This window comes from Brachyistius frenatus, unplaced genomic scaffold, assembly GCF_029030835.1.
Source record: "Brachyistius frenatus isolate BFR_SWC_R1_liver_20210118 unplaced genomic scaffold, ASM2903083v1 Contig_96, whole genome shotgun sequence".
Lineage (NCBI taxonomy): Eukaryota > Metazoa > Chordata > Actinopteri > Embiotocidae > Brachyistius > Brachyistius frenatus.
The window spans coordinates 198,630-214,666 of record NW_027210695.1 but is presented as its reverse complement, the minus strand read 5'-3'; the positions used below and the strand labels follow the sequence as shown (position 1 = coordinate 214,666).

At 41.8% G+C, this 16,037-nt stretch overlaps 2 protein-coding genes across 2 annotated transcripts in view; one reads left to right on the top strand and one right to left on the bottom strand.

The window, feature by feature from the left end:
- Positions 1-373: 373 nt before the first annotated feature.
- ndufb2 (NADH:ubiquinone oxidoreductase subunit B2) lies at positions 374-3,822 on the bottom strand. The gene is made up of 4 exons (XM_069711087.1): positions 3,617-3,822; positions 3,290-3,434; positions 2,444-2,531; positions 374-2,177 (listed from the first exon to the last, which is right to left on the bottom strand). The coding sequence occupies exons 1-3, from the start codon at positions 3,700-3,702 to the stop codon at positions 2,457-2,459; spliced, it is 306 nt and encodes a 101-aa protein (XP_069567188.1). The 5' UTR covers positions 3,703-3,822; the 3' UTR covers positions 374-2,177; positions 2,444-2,456.
- Positions 3,823-8,764: 4,942 nt separating this feature from the next.
- kmt2e (lysine (K)-specific methyltransferase 2E) overlaps positions 8,765-16,037 on the top strand; it is a 28,099-nt gene continuing 20,826 nt past the window's right edge. Inside the window, 1 exon segment of the mRNA XM_069711062.1 lies at positions 8,765-9,067. The gene's annotated coding sequence lies outside the window, so the exon portion shown is untranslated.

Here is a 16,037-nt window from a genome sequence, read left to right as displayed (position 1 = left end):
TGCTTCTCCTCCTCCTCCTCCTCCACCCCCACACCCCTCCACCCATACACACACACCTTTTATCTCAATCACACCAGCAATAATGACTTTGAGGAGAGAGGAAAAGAGCGAGAGGCAGCACTTAGGTGCACTATTTTTCTTCTGCATGTAGAAAACAGGTGCATTACAGACTTTGCACAATTTAGTGCAAACATCTACTCTCAAATCTGCACTATTTTGTTTAATAATTTAGACGGGAGTCTTTGTTTTTCGGAGCAGTCCTGGCTAAAAAAAAAAAAAGAAAAAGAAAAAGAAAAAAAAAAAAAAAGGAAGTCACTCAAAGTGCTGCCTCTCAGTGAATTTTTGTTTTCAATAGGAATTGCGAGTCGCCAGCTCTGAGACAGCTCGCATGATATCCTGCTTAATTTATTTCTCATTTTATCTGTGATGTTGATTTTTTTTTTTTTTTTTTACGTGTTATTTTTATGGATTCTGAATGATGTATTTATTAATTGAAAGAGGTAATGATTTAATTATATTTTGACCCTAAAACCTCAACTATTCTGAGGTTGTTTCTTTTCCTTTATAGGGGGTTTCTTTCTTTCTTTCTTTTTTTTTTTTTTTAAATCTTTTAACACTTTTTTGTAAATGTGGATGTTTTAGAGTTCATGTGATCATCTGTTGAGTAGCAGTTTACCTACAGATCTTTTATGACCTTCTCTTGTCACAGATCTTGTCCCCCTCCCTCCTGTTGAATAGAGCCTGTGTTGGATTATTCTTGTCTGTTCTGATTTCCTCTTCTTCCTGTAGCCAGAGGTGTTGGGCTATGTGCGAATAGAGATTAGGTTAGGTCAACTTTCATATCTACACCTGAGCGTTCTCAACGAGTGCCACTTACCATTTAGCTAAAAAAAAAAAAAAAAAAAAAAAAGTATTCTGAGCCACTGTGGTCGATCCAAAGTAGTTGATGTATTCAGAAGTCAACGATTGAGGAACTCCCAACGGGATGAGTGATGGTTTTTGTTTTGTTTTTATTTTTAATAACGATGCTGATGTGAGATGTGTGTTTTGCTCGGGGTGCGCAGTTCTTCACTCTCAGGGAATGATGCCATGGACATAACCTCCGATTAACCACCAGCCACATCACGGATGCAGACAGGATGCTCTCAGCACTCAAGACTTTGAGAATCCTCTCCTGCTTTTGGAGATGCTGAGGTTTGTTTGTTTGTTTTTCATAGCTTAAAAAAAAAAAAAAAAAAGACTTCATGGTCGTGGTTTTCATGAGGATACGCTGTGCTTTAGCATTTACCGGTCAGTCATTGTATCGTTGGGCTGCTTCTACCGATGACACGAATTTGGTATTTCCTCCCCAACGCAGCTCGGCGTTAACGCAGAAAACAAAACACCCTCTCTTGACGTCGGTTGCGCCCGTGTAAGTGACTCCCAGGCGAACTGTTGCCAAGTAGCTTTAAGAGCGTGACGTGAGACTTCGAAAGCTTTGCTCAGGTTGACTTGCGCGCACGACCCGCGAGTGACTTGTGATCAACCACTCAGCCCGGATGAGGCGCTTCAAAAATAATCCCAACACAAACTTACTAAATTAGTGTTAATCACGTCGTCAAGAGTGATTTCCTTTTTGTTTTTCTTACACTACACTTTACCCTTTGAACTCGTTGCATGTGAAGCCATTGAAAAACACGAGCTGGCCCGCAGGCAGGGTTTGTTATAAGCTGTAGTATTCGCCGTACAGGATCTCTCCCCCCCCCTTTTTTGTTGTTTTTTTTGCGTTTATATGCAGCTCTCTTTGGCATTTTGTGTTATGCGTGTTGGTTCTTGCAATGTTTTTTCCAGATTTAAATGGCTTATGATTTGAAATATACAAACACTGGCTAACTGTGACACTGTTAATGCGTTGCATTTTTGTTTCTGCATTTCAAAAATTGCGTGTAAATAAAACTAATGAAATAATATGCTGTTTTTTTGGGCCCAACAAGAGCGTCCTGTTTTTTAACTCGTAAAACAATTTCGCAGCGTGCGCGTTTCATTTTTAGACGTTCAGATTGTTACGGTGTAATATTTTTTTTCCATTAAAAACGACGGCACTTTAACTTAAAAGATAATTTTATTCGTCTATGTACAGCGATGACTTTCAGAATATCCTGAAGGTTTTCACAAAGACTTCTAAGCAGCTTGAATCCCTCGCGGTTATCTGCAAACAAAAGAAAACAGTCATGTTTACCACGGTGAACAAATACGAGTGTCAACGTAAAATGTCATTCACCCAAACTTTTACGTACAACTGGTGTTGGGTTAGTTGTCATCTACTGTTAGTTTGAAAGACGACGAGCAGGTTCGGATCCTGCGTTTGTCGCTTCTTTTTTTTAACATTTGGATTACATGTTGTCAAGTAAACCTGGTTGTCCTTATTGGTAAATGCACCCGTCTTCATTTATGCAAAGGAAACTGAAGAAGTCACCTTATTCCATGTCATCTGGAGGGATGCCCAGCTCTTCGTCTGTCCATTCAGAACTATCCGGCCAGGGGAAGTGACCCTGAAGAAGAAGGATCAATGAAATTCTGGTTGTTGTTTTTTTCCAGCTTTGGCCACAACAGGGAGGTCCTCCCTTCGCTCCCGAGACGGCCTCAACTCTTCGTTTCACGGATTCAAGATGATGTTTCGTTTCCCCGCAGCTGCACGAGCACGCTGACAACTTCCTGTTCCACCACGTCCCAAAAGTTGTTCTGTAATATTCAATATTCATATCTGGTGACCGAAGAGGACACTGAACTTTTTTTTTTTAAGTCTGTAAGTGTCCTGTTGTTGTGAACCCGTGTCCGCTGCAGCTTCAGCTTTCTGTACTTCGCATTTTATTTGAGTGGACTGCAACACGATGCTGTCCAGAGCCGGACCTCTCTCATCAACGAGCCTTTTCCGTCTGCAAAACCGCCCAATCACTGGATATTTTTTTTGTTTATTCAGAAGTATGAGCCCCCTTTTTTAATTTTTTTTTTAAAATTATTATTATCATTATTATTAAAACATCTGGATCTGATAACATTTGACCAGATGTGACAGGAAAGGGAGTGTTTCTGTGACTTCCTGTTCAGACTGAAAGCTGCTAATTAATACTGTCCTACTTGACTGCAGCTGTCCCGTCTCTTGTCTCCCCCATCATGCAGCTGTCCCGTCTCTTGTCCCCCTCCTCCTCCTCCTCCTCCTCCACCTCCACCTGCAGCTGCTGCCTGATCTCGTCCACTTTCCAGGTGAGGTTCACCTTTAAACAAGATTATTAAACGCTGGTCTGCTCACCAGTACCGCGTCCGGATCGTGCCAGCAGTGCCAAAGGATCCAAAACCACATGGCACCGCTGATGAGCTCCGACTCGAACTTCTGCTTCTTCGTCAGCTGCGGGTATTGTCGGTACTGGGGCTCGATGTGCGGTCCGCCGCTCGCCCTGCAACACAAACCGTGCAACCAAAAAACATGTGAGACGGTGTTTTAGGCTGAGATATATATATATATATTTTTTTTAACTGGTTTTGTTGTTGTTGTTGTTGTTGTTGTTGTTTACTTCGCGAGATTTCAGCCGAGAAATTGTAAAAGCTAACGCAATAGCCAAGATGCTACCAGGCTTACTTTCTCGTCGTTATCCGTCCCGGACCGCGTTTAAAAAGCCGAGTACCCGCCCGAAGGACTCCGAAGGCCCTTCCAAAAGAAGACATGGTCGCTTATTTAGAAAAAAAAAAAAACCCGTGTTTAGAGGGGTTATGCGGAAAGATGTCTACGAGGCACTGCGCGACAACCGAGAAGTCACCTTCTCCCCTCGTCAATAAACGACCTTCCAACAACATCGTCTGTGATTGGACGGCGAGTGACCACGTTCTTTGTTCCGCTGTGCTAATTGGCTCAATGGGAAAAAAAAAAAAAAGAAAAAAAAAAGTCATTTATATCCGAGAGCGCCCCCTGTTGTTTTTGCTGGCGAATGACTTTCAAGGCGAACAGTTAAATAACAATAAATGAAAACCAGTGGTGGAGTGAATTTTAACTTTGGTGCAAGACTAAGGTACTTTACTTAAGTATATTCATTTGATGATACTTTATACTTCTACTCTAATACATCTCGGAGACAAATATAGTGTTTACTACTCCGCTGCATTTGTTAGAAAACGTTAGTTTTAATATCCTTCCTGTCCAGTGAAAACCTCCAGATTTGGTGACTTTGATGAATTTGTAAGTTTTATATAAACAATACAAAATACTGAATTTTCCTGTATAGTTTGAGAAAATTAAACTTCTGAATATTTTTATTTTTTTATTTAATAACCCTCTTGGATCAGCTGGAAAAATGTCATAAAGCCGAAAACATGACAAACGTGGCTCTCACAGGACACTGATGCTACAAAAATATGATCTTATAATGAAATATGATGCACTGCTGTCGATTAAACAAACAAACAGCAGTTAAAATTAACTGCAGTATTTTATTTTTTTTTCTAATCATACCGACACTTTTACTGCTGGTTTTGAATGCAGGACTTTTACTTGTTGGCACTTTTACTTTAATAATGAACCTGAATACTTTTTCCACCCCTTGATGAAAACAAAAATACAGCCATTTTTTTTTATTATTATATAATTTCCACATCAAAAACTAAATGAGGTTTAGTCATCACCTGTGGAAATGGTGTGCCTGGTCCACTAGATGGGGTCAAAAGCTAAACAAAGCCGGTGATGTAGTTTGTGTTGAACATGAGACTTTTAAAGTCTAAAGCTGGTTTATTGGTGTGAAAAGTGTCAAGAGGGAAAATAAGTGCTGGTGTAACCGGGACACACAAAGAGACCATTCAAATCTACATCCTTGGAGATGATGGAGGGTTTTCAGTGAGCGCACTTCTGTGGAAAACGTGGGTTGTTGTTGGGGTTTTTTTTGTCAGCCAATAGGTGCTTCCACAAAACAAAATGTAAAACCTGCGTTGAGCGCGAGAGTCACCTTCTCTGTACGCGGTTATGGTTTTAAAACGTCAACTTTCCACCGTGAAAACAGGAAATAACGACATTGTGGCAAGGATGAGACGACCGATTTGGTTTTGAAATCAATAATTATGCGTTTTGTAATGATACTTAATTCAGCTGCTCATCTGTGAAGCTTTACGGCTTGATATTACCTGCACGGCCGGTTTTACAACTACACAACTGGTCTCAAAATGACATTTGTACGGACTCATCTTGGACAACAAAGATGTTTTTGTTTTTTTTCCTGGTTAATAATAATATTCTGATTCTTGGTCAATTATTTATTCACAATCAAAATATGTGAAGGTCAAACCTAGGTTTTGTGTAGTTCACAGTGTTTCCTGTCAATATAAAATCATGTTTAACTCTATGAAAAATAAGAATAAAACTGTTAAAAGTCAAAACAGTAGGACGATGTGTTTTAGCCCCCCCCCCCAAAAAAAAGGCTTATTATTATTATGTTCATCTGTCCTATTTTTTTTTAATTTTTTTTTTTGCACCTGTTCCTATTGACTTACTGTGATGGTATTCAAGCCATGATATTTGTAAATATGGATTTTTGTTCAATAAATTGAAATAATAAATTTAAAAAAATAATAAATAAAACATTGTGGCGAGAACGCGCACGGCGCCGCCGCCCAGAAGTGCTCGAGCACAAACAGGAAAAAAAAAAAAAAAAAAAAAATCCTCGACGCCATCTTGTTCCCAAACGACAACCGATATCTTTACACGAAAGGAAGCCGTAGTTTATCGCTCGATTCAAGGTAGTCCGTTTTTAGTGAACAGGAGGCGCCGTGTCGCTTCGAGTTCGTTTCGCTTTTTTTTTTTTTTACCCGTTGGGACGCGTCTTAACACAACACACGTTGACTTTAAGTTTTACGTCGTTACCTAATGGCGCCTGGTCGTCGCTTCTCTCCGGTTGCGCCCCTCTCCCCTCGCAGCTCAGAGCCCGCCCACAAATACTAACTTGCATGATGTCATCGCAAACCAACCATTTCTCCAAAAAAAAAAAAAAAGCATTTTTCATCAACTGCTTTTTTTTTGTTTTCTTTTTGTTGTTGTTTTGTTTGTTTGTTTCTGGCCACCCAACTGTTGCGCCAACCGTACTGAACAGATCAGATATCTAATCTTCAGACCGGAACAAAGCACGATGGGCACGTGGATATAAATGTGTTATCCTTTCCGTAAAGAATCGACCGTTTTAATCGCCGCATTGCATTCCTCCACAGCCGTTTATTTCCATTTAAAAAAAAAAAAAAAAAGAAAGCGGGCGAGGGTTGGCGCTCGGTCGGCCCAACTTTTTTTTTTCTACCTCCGTCCTCCCCCAAGTTTATTTCAAACAACCTGGCTTCGCCCGTGCGCCGGCAGGTTTTGCAGCGGTCCTTCGGGAGTGCGCATGCGCGAGGGGATGCGGTTTCGGGTGGGGGAGGGGTCAATAGATGGAAACGATGAGAACATCCTCCCTCTGAACACGTGATGTCAAAAGGATATTTTTTTTTTTTTTTTCTACAGACATGTTTCTGGAGAGGTGACAGGAACCGATTTACCACAACAATAAAGCTGTCGAGAAAAATAAAAATAAAAATAAATGTTAGACTGTGTTTTATTTTTGTGTTCGTTAAAGCGAAGTTAAAAGTCCACTGATGCATCAAATCAAAGATGGGTGTAAACTGCAACCTCTCTGGGTGACGATTACAGGGCATATATACACACACAACATAAATCGTATTTTACAGAAGCTTTATTTGTTTTGCAGTAATTATATGTGCACTTTACGGGCAACCTAAAGATGTTTTTCTTTTAAAAAGAGGATGTTTAGACCTTTATAATCTGTATTTATGAATGACTTTCAAGCCCTTTGTGAAATTGTGCATCTTTAGACTTTTAATAACACGTCCATTTTGGCTTTATTGAGGTTCAATTATGTTATAGCCCTCTCAATGTTGTCCTCTAAGGTCTATGTTCATTGGTAAATTGTTCAAAGGCTATTCCTTCCCAATATGGTGCAACAATAGTCTTTGTATAACCTACTTTGACTCCCCTGCATTTCAGAGGGAAATATTATAGGCTACTTTTTATTCCACTACATTTATTTGACAGCTTTACTTAACTTTCGGATAAAAAAAAAAAAAAAAAATCCCCAAATAGATGATATAAAAAGCTTTTAAATTACAACACGTTGTCAAAAATTAAACCTCCCAGCTTTTTTTTTTATAACTTTTTAATATATTGTATGTAAGCAATATTTTCATGTCTTCATTCTGTTTTGTGTGTGTCTGCATATACCTGCGTTGGTATCAATAGTATCAATGATCTGTGTTTTATTATTTCTTCTCACCTGCACAGGAACTGCAGATGGAAATAAGATAATAGCTAAATCTGGTACAAAGCATCTTTCCTCTTTGGATATTAGTGTATTTTGGATGTCGTCCCTGATATAAATAAATTTACAAATAAATGTGGCTCTTGCAGAAAGCAGTGTGTAGTCGAGGTCACATTTCAGATGTCTTGAGTTGTAAACTTCTCCAAGTAATCATCTGATGGCCCTGCAGATTTAGCTGCTGTCCCTGGATATAAAACCATAAAGTAGTTCAAACTAGCTCCACCTGCAGCAGCTCCAACATTAACATGCTGCTGACACACTACTGCTTCATTATTATTAATCTAATGATGTCATATATAATATATCTATCAGGGGGACCAAACCAGTATTTATATAGTTTAACTACATTTTGCCACTGATACGCATGATCTTTTACTTAAGTAAGGTATTTTTACATTGCTGTATTGGTACTTTTACTTAAGTAAAGGATCTGAACACTTCTTCACTGTCAATATACAAAATGCTGCTCTTGTGTAAGGGGTTACATAACAGTTTAGTTGCCTCCTACTGGGGTGGTAGTAGATTTGGGTGCTCCTTTATGCCTGTAGTAAAACGAAGGATTTTAATAAACGTATAGGTTAATATCAGACTTATTCCTGTGGCAGTATTAATTTTTTTTAAAAGAGAGAAAAAGGGTGGATCGGTCCACTTAAGTCAACCTTTTGGGGATTAAAACTGTTGCTCTCGGTTTGTATGGATAAAAAAAACAAAAAAAACAATAATAGACATTACTTGATGAATCCTAAACGTTGTAGAGATTATTTATAGTTTAAAATAGCTGTGCAACATATATCAATGATGGGCTGTGATTTCACCCTGAGAGGAAGAGGAGGAAACGGGAGGGGAAACAGCGATTAGTTTGAACAAAACCTCCTGATAAAAACATTCCCACAGCTGACTTGATCTTTCAAAAGATAATCACGCAGATAACAGGAACATTATTACCAGCGCACCACATTGTGCGGGCTTTGAACAGCAAAATGTGCTGTATTGTTTTAAATATTTTACACATCATAACAAAAAAATAACAAAAATAAATAATGGCTATCCGCGAGCTGCCAGTTTAATTAGCACTCTGAAGATATCTAACATACTTGAGGTCCATTTCTGTCCATTTGACGAGCGCTGTCTAAATAGCACAGCGCAAGTTAAATCCAGATAGTTGCCGACAGAAATAGAAAACCGGTCGAAGGAATCGCGGCCGCGGACGCGCGTCGGAGCGCGGTCACGGCGCCCCTGCGAAGTCGGGAGGCGAACCCCGCAGCGCGTGGAGGCGGAGCTCGGGTTTAGTGATGGCGAGGAAAGGGGGAGGGGGGCTCGCGGGGGAGGCGGAGTCTCGGCAGTCCTGGCAGGGCCGCCATTTTTGCAAAGGGAAAAGAGACTGGTTTGAGGGGATCTAATTTCTAAAAGTCGCCTTCGACTCGGGCACAGTTTTAACGGTTTTGAATTGATTTTTAAGCCGCGTTTTGTAACCCCCGCGTAAAACGAGAGGCAAAGGGATTCCCCCCCCAGCGAGGAACGGACTCCTCAGAGGACGCGTTTGAATACAAACAATTTTAAAACCTCGGCTGGGGATCCGCAGTGTGTTGGACAGAAAAGTATTGTTTTGGTTGTGGAAGCTGCGAGCGACGGGGGTCTTTACCCGGGTCCCCTTACTCGCTATTCAGATCATCCAGAGTGGACATAAAACGGTGAGTGACCCGCGGTCGGAGCTGGTTTCGGGGTTGAGCGCAAACGCGACCTGGAAGCGTATTTTGTTGGGGCTGTTTGTTAGCAGGCTAAGGCTAACCAGGCAGTACCAGCTGAGTTCAGCCTGCTAGCCGGTTTTGATGAGCACCGTTAGATCCGGAGGTGTCGCTGCTTTTGCCGAGTACTTTTTTTTATTTTTTTTTTAATTAAAAACGTGGAAAAATACCTAAATAAACGAGGAAAAGTTGCCAACGTTAAGTATCAAGTTGGCAACGCCAACAAGACCACTCGCTAACTTAGCGCATGCTACTAGCTCAGAAATTAGCTTGACACAAACCCAACAGGACTTTTTTTTTTCTCTCTTTTTTTCTTTCCTCCGTTTATAATAAAACAAATTAAAAAAAAAAAACAAGACAAAGTTATAAGATTACAATAACTTACAAAACAAAACATCGATATAATTCTTCACCCGATCGTTTAAAGCAGCCGGAGCACTTAAATCACACATTAACATTGCGTGTAACGGAAGATTAAAATAATAAAAAAATAAAACTGCAATTACAGTTTAAGTGAACTTCTCTTTAAAAAAAAAAAAAAAACGTATTGATGTTTTTTTTTTTTTTTTTTTCCGCACATTGGATTAATATAAGTGGATCCAGTCGGGGGGGGGAGTCACTTGACGTTTAGCTTGACACGGTGACACTGCGGGCCATATTGCGCACAGTTTTTATGATATATATATATATATATATTATCTATATTATAGTATATGATGTTTATATTTTCCCCAACTTAAAGTCCTTTTGCGTGGTGGTGGTGGTGGTGTTGAGGTAATAGGCCACTTCTCTCCTGGATGTCTGAATTTGCCGGCAAATGAAAACTACATTTATTTATTTATTTAATTTTATTATTTAAAAAAAAAATAATAATAATAAAAAAAAGCGTTATTAGTTACGATCTTGAATCTTCCGTGGTTGTGTCTCTCATCCTTGTTCATCCCAGACCACGGGACGTTATTTCCGTTCAGCGAAATTTCATACAATACCTCCTCCTCCACCACCTCCTCCACCACCTCCTCCTCCTCCTCCACCCTCCCCTGTTCAAATTCAAAGCCGGAGAACAATGCGCTTTTTTTTTTTTCCCCCTTTTACATGGATGTAAACAGGTACCCGACGATGTTTAGTCTCAACTAAAAAAACCCAAAGCCGAGCGTTAAAACAAGCGTAAATTACGCAGTAATCACATCGACTCCGGGAGGTTGTTGTTGTTTATAGATATATGACAAGACGGAGACTATAACCCCCCCCCCCCAAAAAAAAATAAATAAAATAAAAGCCAAAACGAGCTGCTTTTTTTTTTTTTTTTTTTGATATAAAAGTACATTTCACCTTTACATTTTTTTTTTTTTTTTAAGATTCAGGGTGTTTTGGGTTCAAAATGCTGCAAGCGTTAAAGGGGGGAGGGGAGGAGGATGGGGACGGCTCCATTTGGGCATCTCGTAGTTTGTAAACTCCCATCTCGACTGTCGCAGTTGGTTGTTGTTTTGTTTTTTTTCACACCTGACCTGAAACAAATTACCGTACGAATGTGAAATCGGCTTTGCTTTTTTTTTGTTGTTGTTGTTGTTGTCGTCCCCCCCCCCTCCCCCTCCGAGCAGTTTATCTCCGGACGTCGGTGCTCCGACGAGCCGAGTATTAATCCACTGCTGTCGGCGCATTATGCCCGTTAGCTTGCCTGCTAGCTCGGTGGTTAAATCCCGCGGTTATTTTCGGCCTTTTTTTTTTTTTTTTTTTTTAATTATTATTATTATTATTATTATTAAAGTATATTCTCGTTACGTCAGCCTTTCCTGCGTCCCTGTTAATGCGCACTCCGGCCGTCTTCTTCGCTCCGGACGCCATCATTTAACATGTAGCTTGCTACCATCACATTTCGAGAAGGCCATAATTTGCTAGCCGATTAGCTTTCGACGGATTCACACACACACACACACACACGTCAAAAAAACAACAACCAACCCTGCATTGTAACAACACATAAACTACCGACAGAGTGATACTTAAGGTAGAGTGTAATGAAAGAGGCGATTGAATGCATTCTTGGGGGGGTTTTTCGTCCCGTGGCGAGGCTCCCCTCGGCTACACGATTGTCTCGCCGTCCTGAGAAAAGCGCTATGAAAATGGCGACAGCACCAGGGGTGTTGTGGTAACATAATAAGCGACGTTGTGTGCCCTCCACACCCCTATCGGCAGGACTGACTGCAGCGCCGACATACTCACTGAGAAGCAACTACACAACACATGATTTAAATTTTTTTTAATTCAAGTTATTCAATGATAATAATAATAATGTCAAACAATCCAGATCATACCTCGGTAACACAGCGCTTTTTTTTTTTTTTTTTTTTTTTTTGTGTGTGTCTCGTTATAGTATGAATCACAGATGCGGATGTGTCCGGTCTTACAACGAACTACAGTATAACTGTGACATGCGTCACGGCTTATGCTTATTGCTTGTCTTTTTTTTTTTTTTTTTTTTTTTTTTAATGATGGGCATTATTGTCACAGAAAATTAGTCGCAGGTATACGGTGTGATATGTGTTGTACTTTTTTTTTTTTTTTTTGGACAGCCTAAAATACATAAGTTTCATTGTGGTGCACAAATACATCAATTTGTCAAGATATATCTGTAGAAGACTTGCTGTAATGCTTCCTGTCACAGGCTTAACCAATTAATCATAAACCATATTATGTAGCTGGGTGCCCCACTCTTGTAGGTTGTATTTCCTCTTTAACGTTTTCTGTTTATCCCCTCCAGTGTCCTCGAAACTCACCCTGTTTTATTTAAATACGGGAGGATGTGAGTATGTTTGGTACCTTGATCGCAAAGCATCTGCAGAACACGTTCAAATACAGAAACCAGATGAACACAAGACTTGAATCACGAGCAATAACCCAGTTGTTGCATGTTAATCTCCATGGCTGTTTTATTAGACACAATAAAATGCTACACAATGTCCTAGTCAAGTGTTTTGATCTGATATTTATGTTTTCCCAGATAATACAATAGCCTACAGTTGTACTGCACATGCTCCAGGTATGTAATGGTGAGAAAAATACATTGCCTGGATCACAGCGGATAGTAGTCTTGCAGGCTGTCTCGGTACATCGGATATGTTTTAAATAAAATGTGTTGCCGTAGGCCACTAATGTGGCCTTAATACGCTTCATTCAACCAGATCAGACAATGTCATTTATTAAATTTTTCATAAAAATTGCAGTTTAACCGTAAAATTGTCTCAGTAACTTATTAAAAAGGATAATGTGAAAGGAAGCAGAATTTTAAGCCTGTGGCACAGCTGTCCTTTCCTCTACTTCACCCTGTGGGACAAACTTTGGCACTTAGTTGGGCTCAAATGCCTGTTCGTGACTCTTGCCAAGAAGCTTCTTTTCACCCCTGATAATTTTGATGTCAATTGTGTTAAAAGTAGAATATTTTCCAAGTTTCTGCAGCGCGTGGAGGCATTAGGAAAATATAGAGTCCTCCCTAGTAACCTTATATTGTGGTCCAAACTGTCAACAACATAAATGTGCTTAAACACTGTAAACATGTTGTGTAGCTGTCCGTTGTGGATGTTGTCAGCCTTAGTGCAGACTGAGAGTGTTAGGCTAAGACAAGTAGTGCACTAAAGTGCTTGTTTGACCAAAGCAGTAGCACAAATAATGCATGGAGCCTCCAAAACCCCTGGAAGCATACAATTTGAAAATAAGCTGGCAAGACGGGGTCAGCTTGAAGTCACCATATCTGTATTAATATCTTAAATATCACTAAGCACTGAATGGGTTTTATAGTTCCTGCTCGTTGCCAGGATCGCTACTGTGACAAACTTCAGTCGCCCAATAAGAACAGTTAAGTGTCAAAGGGTCTTCTCTGTGGAGGGGTTATTACTGCTAGATGAGTGAGAAGGCTCTATTGTGCCTAATTAGTCTCTGCTACATAATACACAAAATCCCAAGCCATCTCGCTCATCCTTGTAAAGGAGCAGAGGCCTCTGTTCACATACTCATTCATTTTTCTCTCTCTCTCTCTTGTCTACATGATAGCAGAGCTGGCAGTGTTAAATACATGATTGGCTGCATGCGTGTCTGGTGGCCTTGTGCAGGAAAGTGAGTGTTTGTTTGCTGTGTTGACAGAGACGGAGAGGGGAGCTGAGGTGCCACTCCCCCTCTGCCATAGCTACAGAGCTCTCTGGCAGGCAGCATAGAGACATAGGAGTCTCAGATGACACACCTTTCCTCTCACACTAACCCCTAGACAGACTCCAGAGCGCACGTAGGATAAAAAAGAAAAGGAACAGCTACAAGCCGAATCCAAAACAGTTTGATCTTTCAGCATGATTGACAGAGCGAGAGGCAGTAAAGAAGTCAGACAAGTGCACAGGATGTCTATTGGTGTATTGACATATTGACAAGGCAGATGAAGGCCAAAGACTCGTCAGCTTTCTCTTTTTTTTACTCTTCCCATACTTGGGAAAAGATCCTCTGTTCCTTTACTCCTCCTCATCTCCAGACAATACACTCTCATCTCTGAAACGGCAGCACCTCTCTGGAGGTGAAGTGTGTATCTATGCAGATGCACACCTCACCATGTGGGACTAAGCTGTGTAGCTGTTGCCCAGTCTCACATGTGTGGTGCCCAGACCCTGAGAGACCCAGAGACAAAGCTGCCTCACTCAGGAGCCCAGCGCAGTCACATGGCATCCCAGCTGGGAGGAGAAGCCAGGGCTCAGGTGACCTGTTTTTGTGCTGCTAGCTGGGCCGTAACAGATCCCTCTTTAAACTAGTGAGCTGCCTCTCTGACAGGTGGCTTTAGGCCCGCAGCTGCTGAGGCTGCAGCCCTGCTCCACCTCCCTTACCTTCCTGTTGCTGTACCTACATTACAGTAGCATTCATAGGTTGTAGCATAAGGCAGGATGGGCCAAATAAAGAGGGAATGTGTCATCGATGTTGGTGATGTAACAACACTGCGGCCCGGGCATGAAATTGATCATGAAACACTGTTGTAATGGGACCTGAGTGGCTCTTACTGTTCTTTTGCCCTGTAGATGCCGAGTAGCCTCCCCCCTTATTGTGGGCACACACATGGACACATAGCTCACATTTTAGTTGGCCATGCGGTGCATTCTCCAAATGCTGTAATTAGGTACCAGCTGCATATGTGCCTGCTTGTCAGTCTCTAATCGCAAGAGCTCTTCAAGTCAGGGGACAAAATCACATCAGACTTTGCAAGCACAGTCACGCTGATAAAGATGCAGCAAGTGAACTGGTTTGATGAAACGAATGCCGATCTAATTTTCAAATGTATTAAGGAACTATACATAGCGTGGTTGTGACTCTGTAAGCAGCAGCGAGAGGGAGATAAAGAGATTGTGCCCCAGGGGTTCTCCTGAACAGGCATTATTCAGACTACAGGAGGGCTGCCCCAGCTTCGCTGCCAGACCCTGTTTGTACGGACTTTAACTTACTCACTTCCTGGCTGCTTGAACTGAGTACAGAGGATATGGTTATGATTTTTATATTAGTTTTTTTGTGTCCAAATTCACGCAGACCGTTGTGACTGAAAGGGCAGAGTTACATGCCCACAGTAAGATATGCATTTAACATAACCCCTCGCTCCGTCTTTGCATCAGCCTGCTGCACTGCTGCCCCTTTGCCTACTATATATATTGTTTACTGATCGCTCATTAGAGGATTTAAGCAAGCGGCAGTAACGTCTCGTCATCGTCTTGACATTTAAGCAGCCCGGTCTTTACAGTCTGATGAAGTTATTGGTTGGCGCACGCAGTAAAACATTTCCTATTGTGGCGACAAAATTGCTCGTGTGGACGCTCGCATCCACATCCCCCCGCTGTATTGATGTATGACTTCACCTTCAGTGCTCGAGTGCAGAGGGAGCGCTGGCAGCCATGGGCACACTGATTTATGAAGGACGGGGCAGATGCACCGTGTCCCACGGTGGGTACCGTGAAAAAGAGGGCCAGGCCTGCGTTCCATCTGGGTCATGCTTCCTGTGTATGTGACCGTGTTTGTAGGAGTTTGTTTAATCGCCTTTCTTAGCTGAGTCATTGCAGGCGGGCTATGAGGACGGTGTGAAGTCACATCAGCTTGGCAACGGTGCTGAGGGATTCGGTCGGAATCCCTCATTTTGTCGTGCTCCTCCCACTTATCGGAAAACGTAATCTGCCGAGACTTGGCTGTGAAAACAAGAACAAAAACACTGTTACACACGGAGCAGCGGTAATAAAGCGAGGAGAGAGGGAAGCTGTTGTCTGTGGCGGCATGATTTGAATATGATGGAATTGGGCTTTCCCTCACTGACTTCAGTGCAGCCCGGTCTTAAAAGGATAGCTATTCCCCACACAATGACGTGACTGTGTCCCCTCGCAGAGGGAGGGAAGGAGGAGAAAGGAGAGACTGGCTTACACTATGTGCTCCACTCCGCCACCCAGAGTCCACCCAGGTCCAGGCTGTGTAGCATCACTGTCAGACAGTCCCCATGTACACCTCCCCCACCCCACTGCCCTCTTGAAAATGGTGGGGCTGTGGTGGTTTCTAAAGCTCCCTGTAGCGGCGAGGAAATCTATTCTGCGAGCAAATGAAAGGTGAACTGCTTTGCAAAAAGATATTAGACGCCCAGAAAATCGGAACCACTTCCAATCCGGTGGCTTGTTTTATTCCAGTACTCTTTTTGAACATTTCTCTCTACGTTTGTGTCACTGTTCTGCTCACCCTCCCCAGAGCATGTTCCCCGTCCCCCCTCGGCCCCTCCAACCCCTCGCTCTGCTCATGTCCTTCCATAACAGCAGTGGATTTAGCCGAAGGTGGCTTTAAATGGTCTCTCCTGGCCCTCTTGTAATTAGGAACTGTGTCTGCGACACTCCCCTTCCCCTCAGCTCTGCGTTACTGTCTCAGG

Coding starts and splice junctions, on each gene's coding strand:
- ndufb2 (XM_069711087.1), bottom strand. CDS start 3,702: ATGTCTTCTTTTGGAAGGGCCTTCGGAGTCCTTCGGGCGGGTACTCGG. Junction 3,435..3,616: donor GGACGGATAACGACGAGAAA/GTAAGCCTGGTA, acceptor TTTGTGTTGCAG/GGCGAGCGGCGGACCGCACA. Junction 2,532..3,289: donor ACGATCCGGACGCGGTACTG/GTGAGCAGACCA, acceptor CTTCTTCTTCAG/GGTCACTTCCCCTGGCCGGA.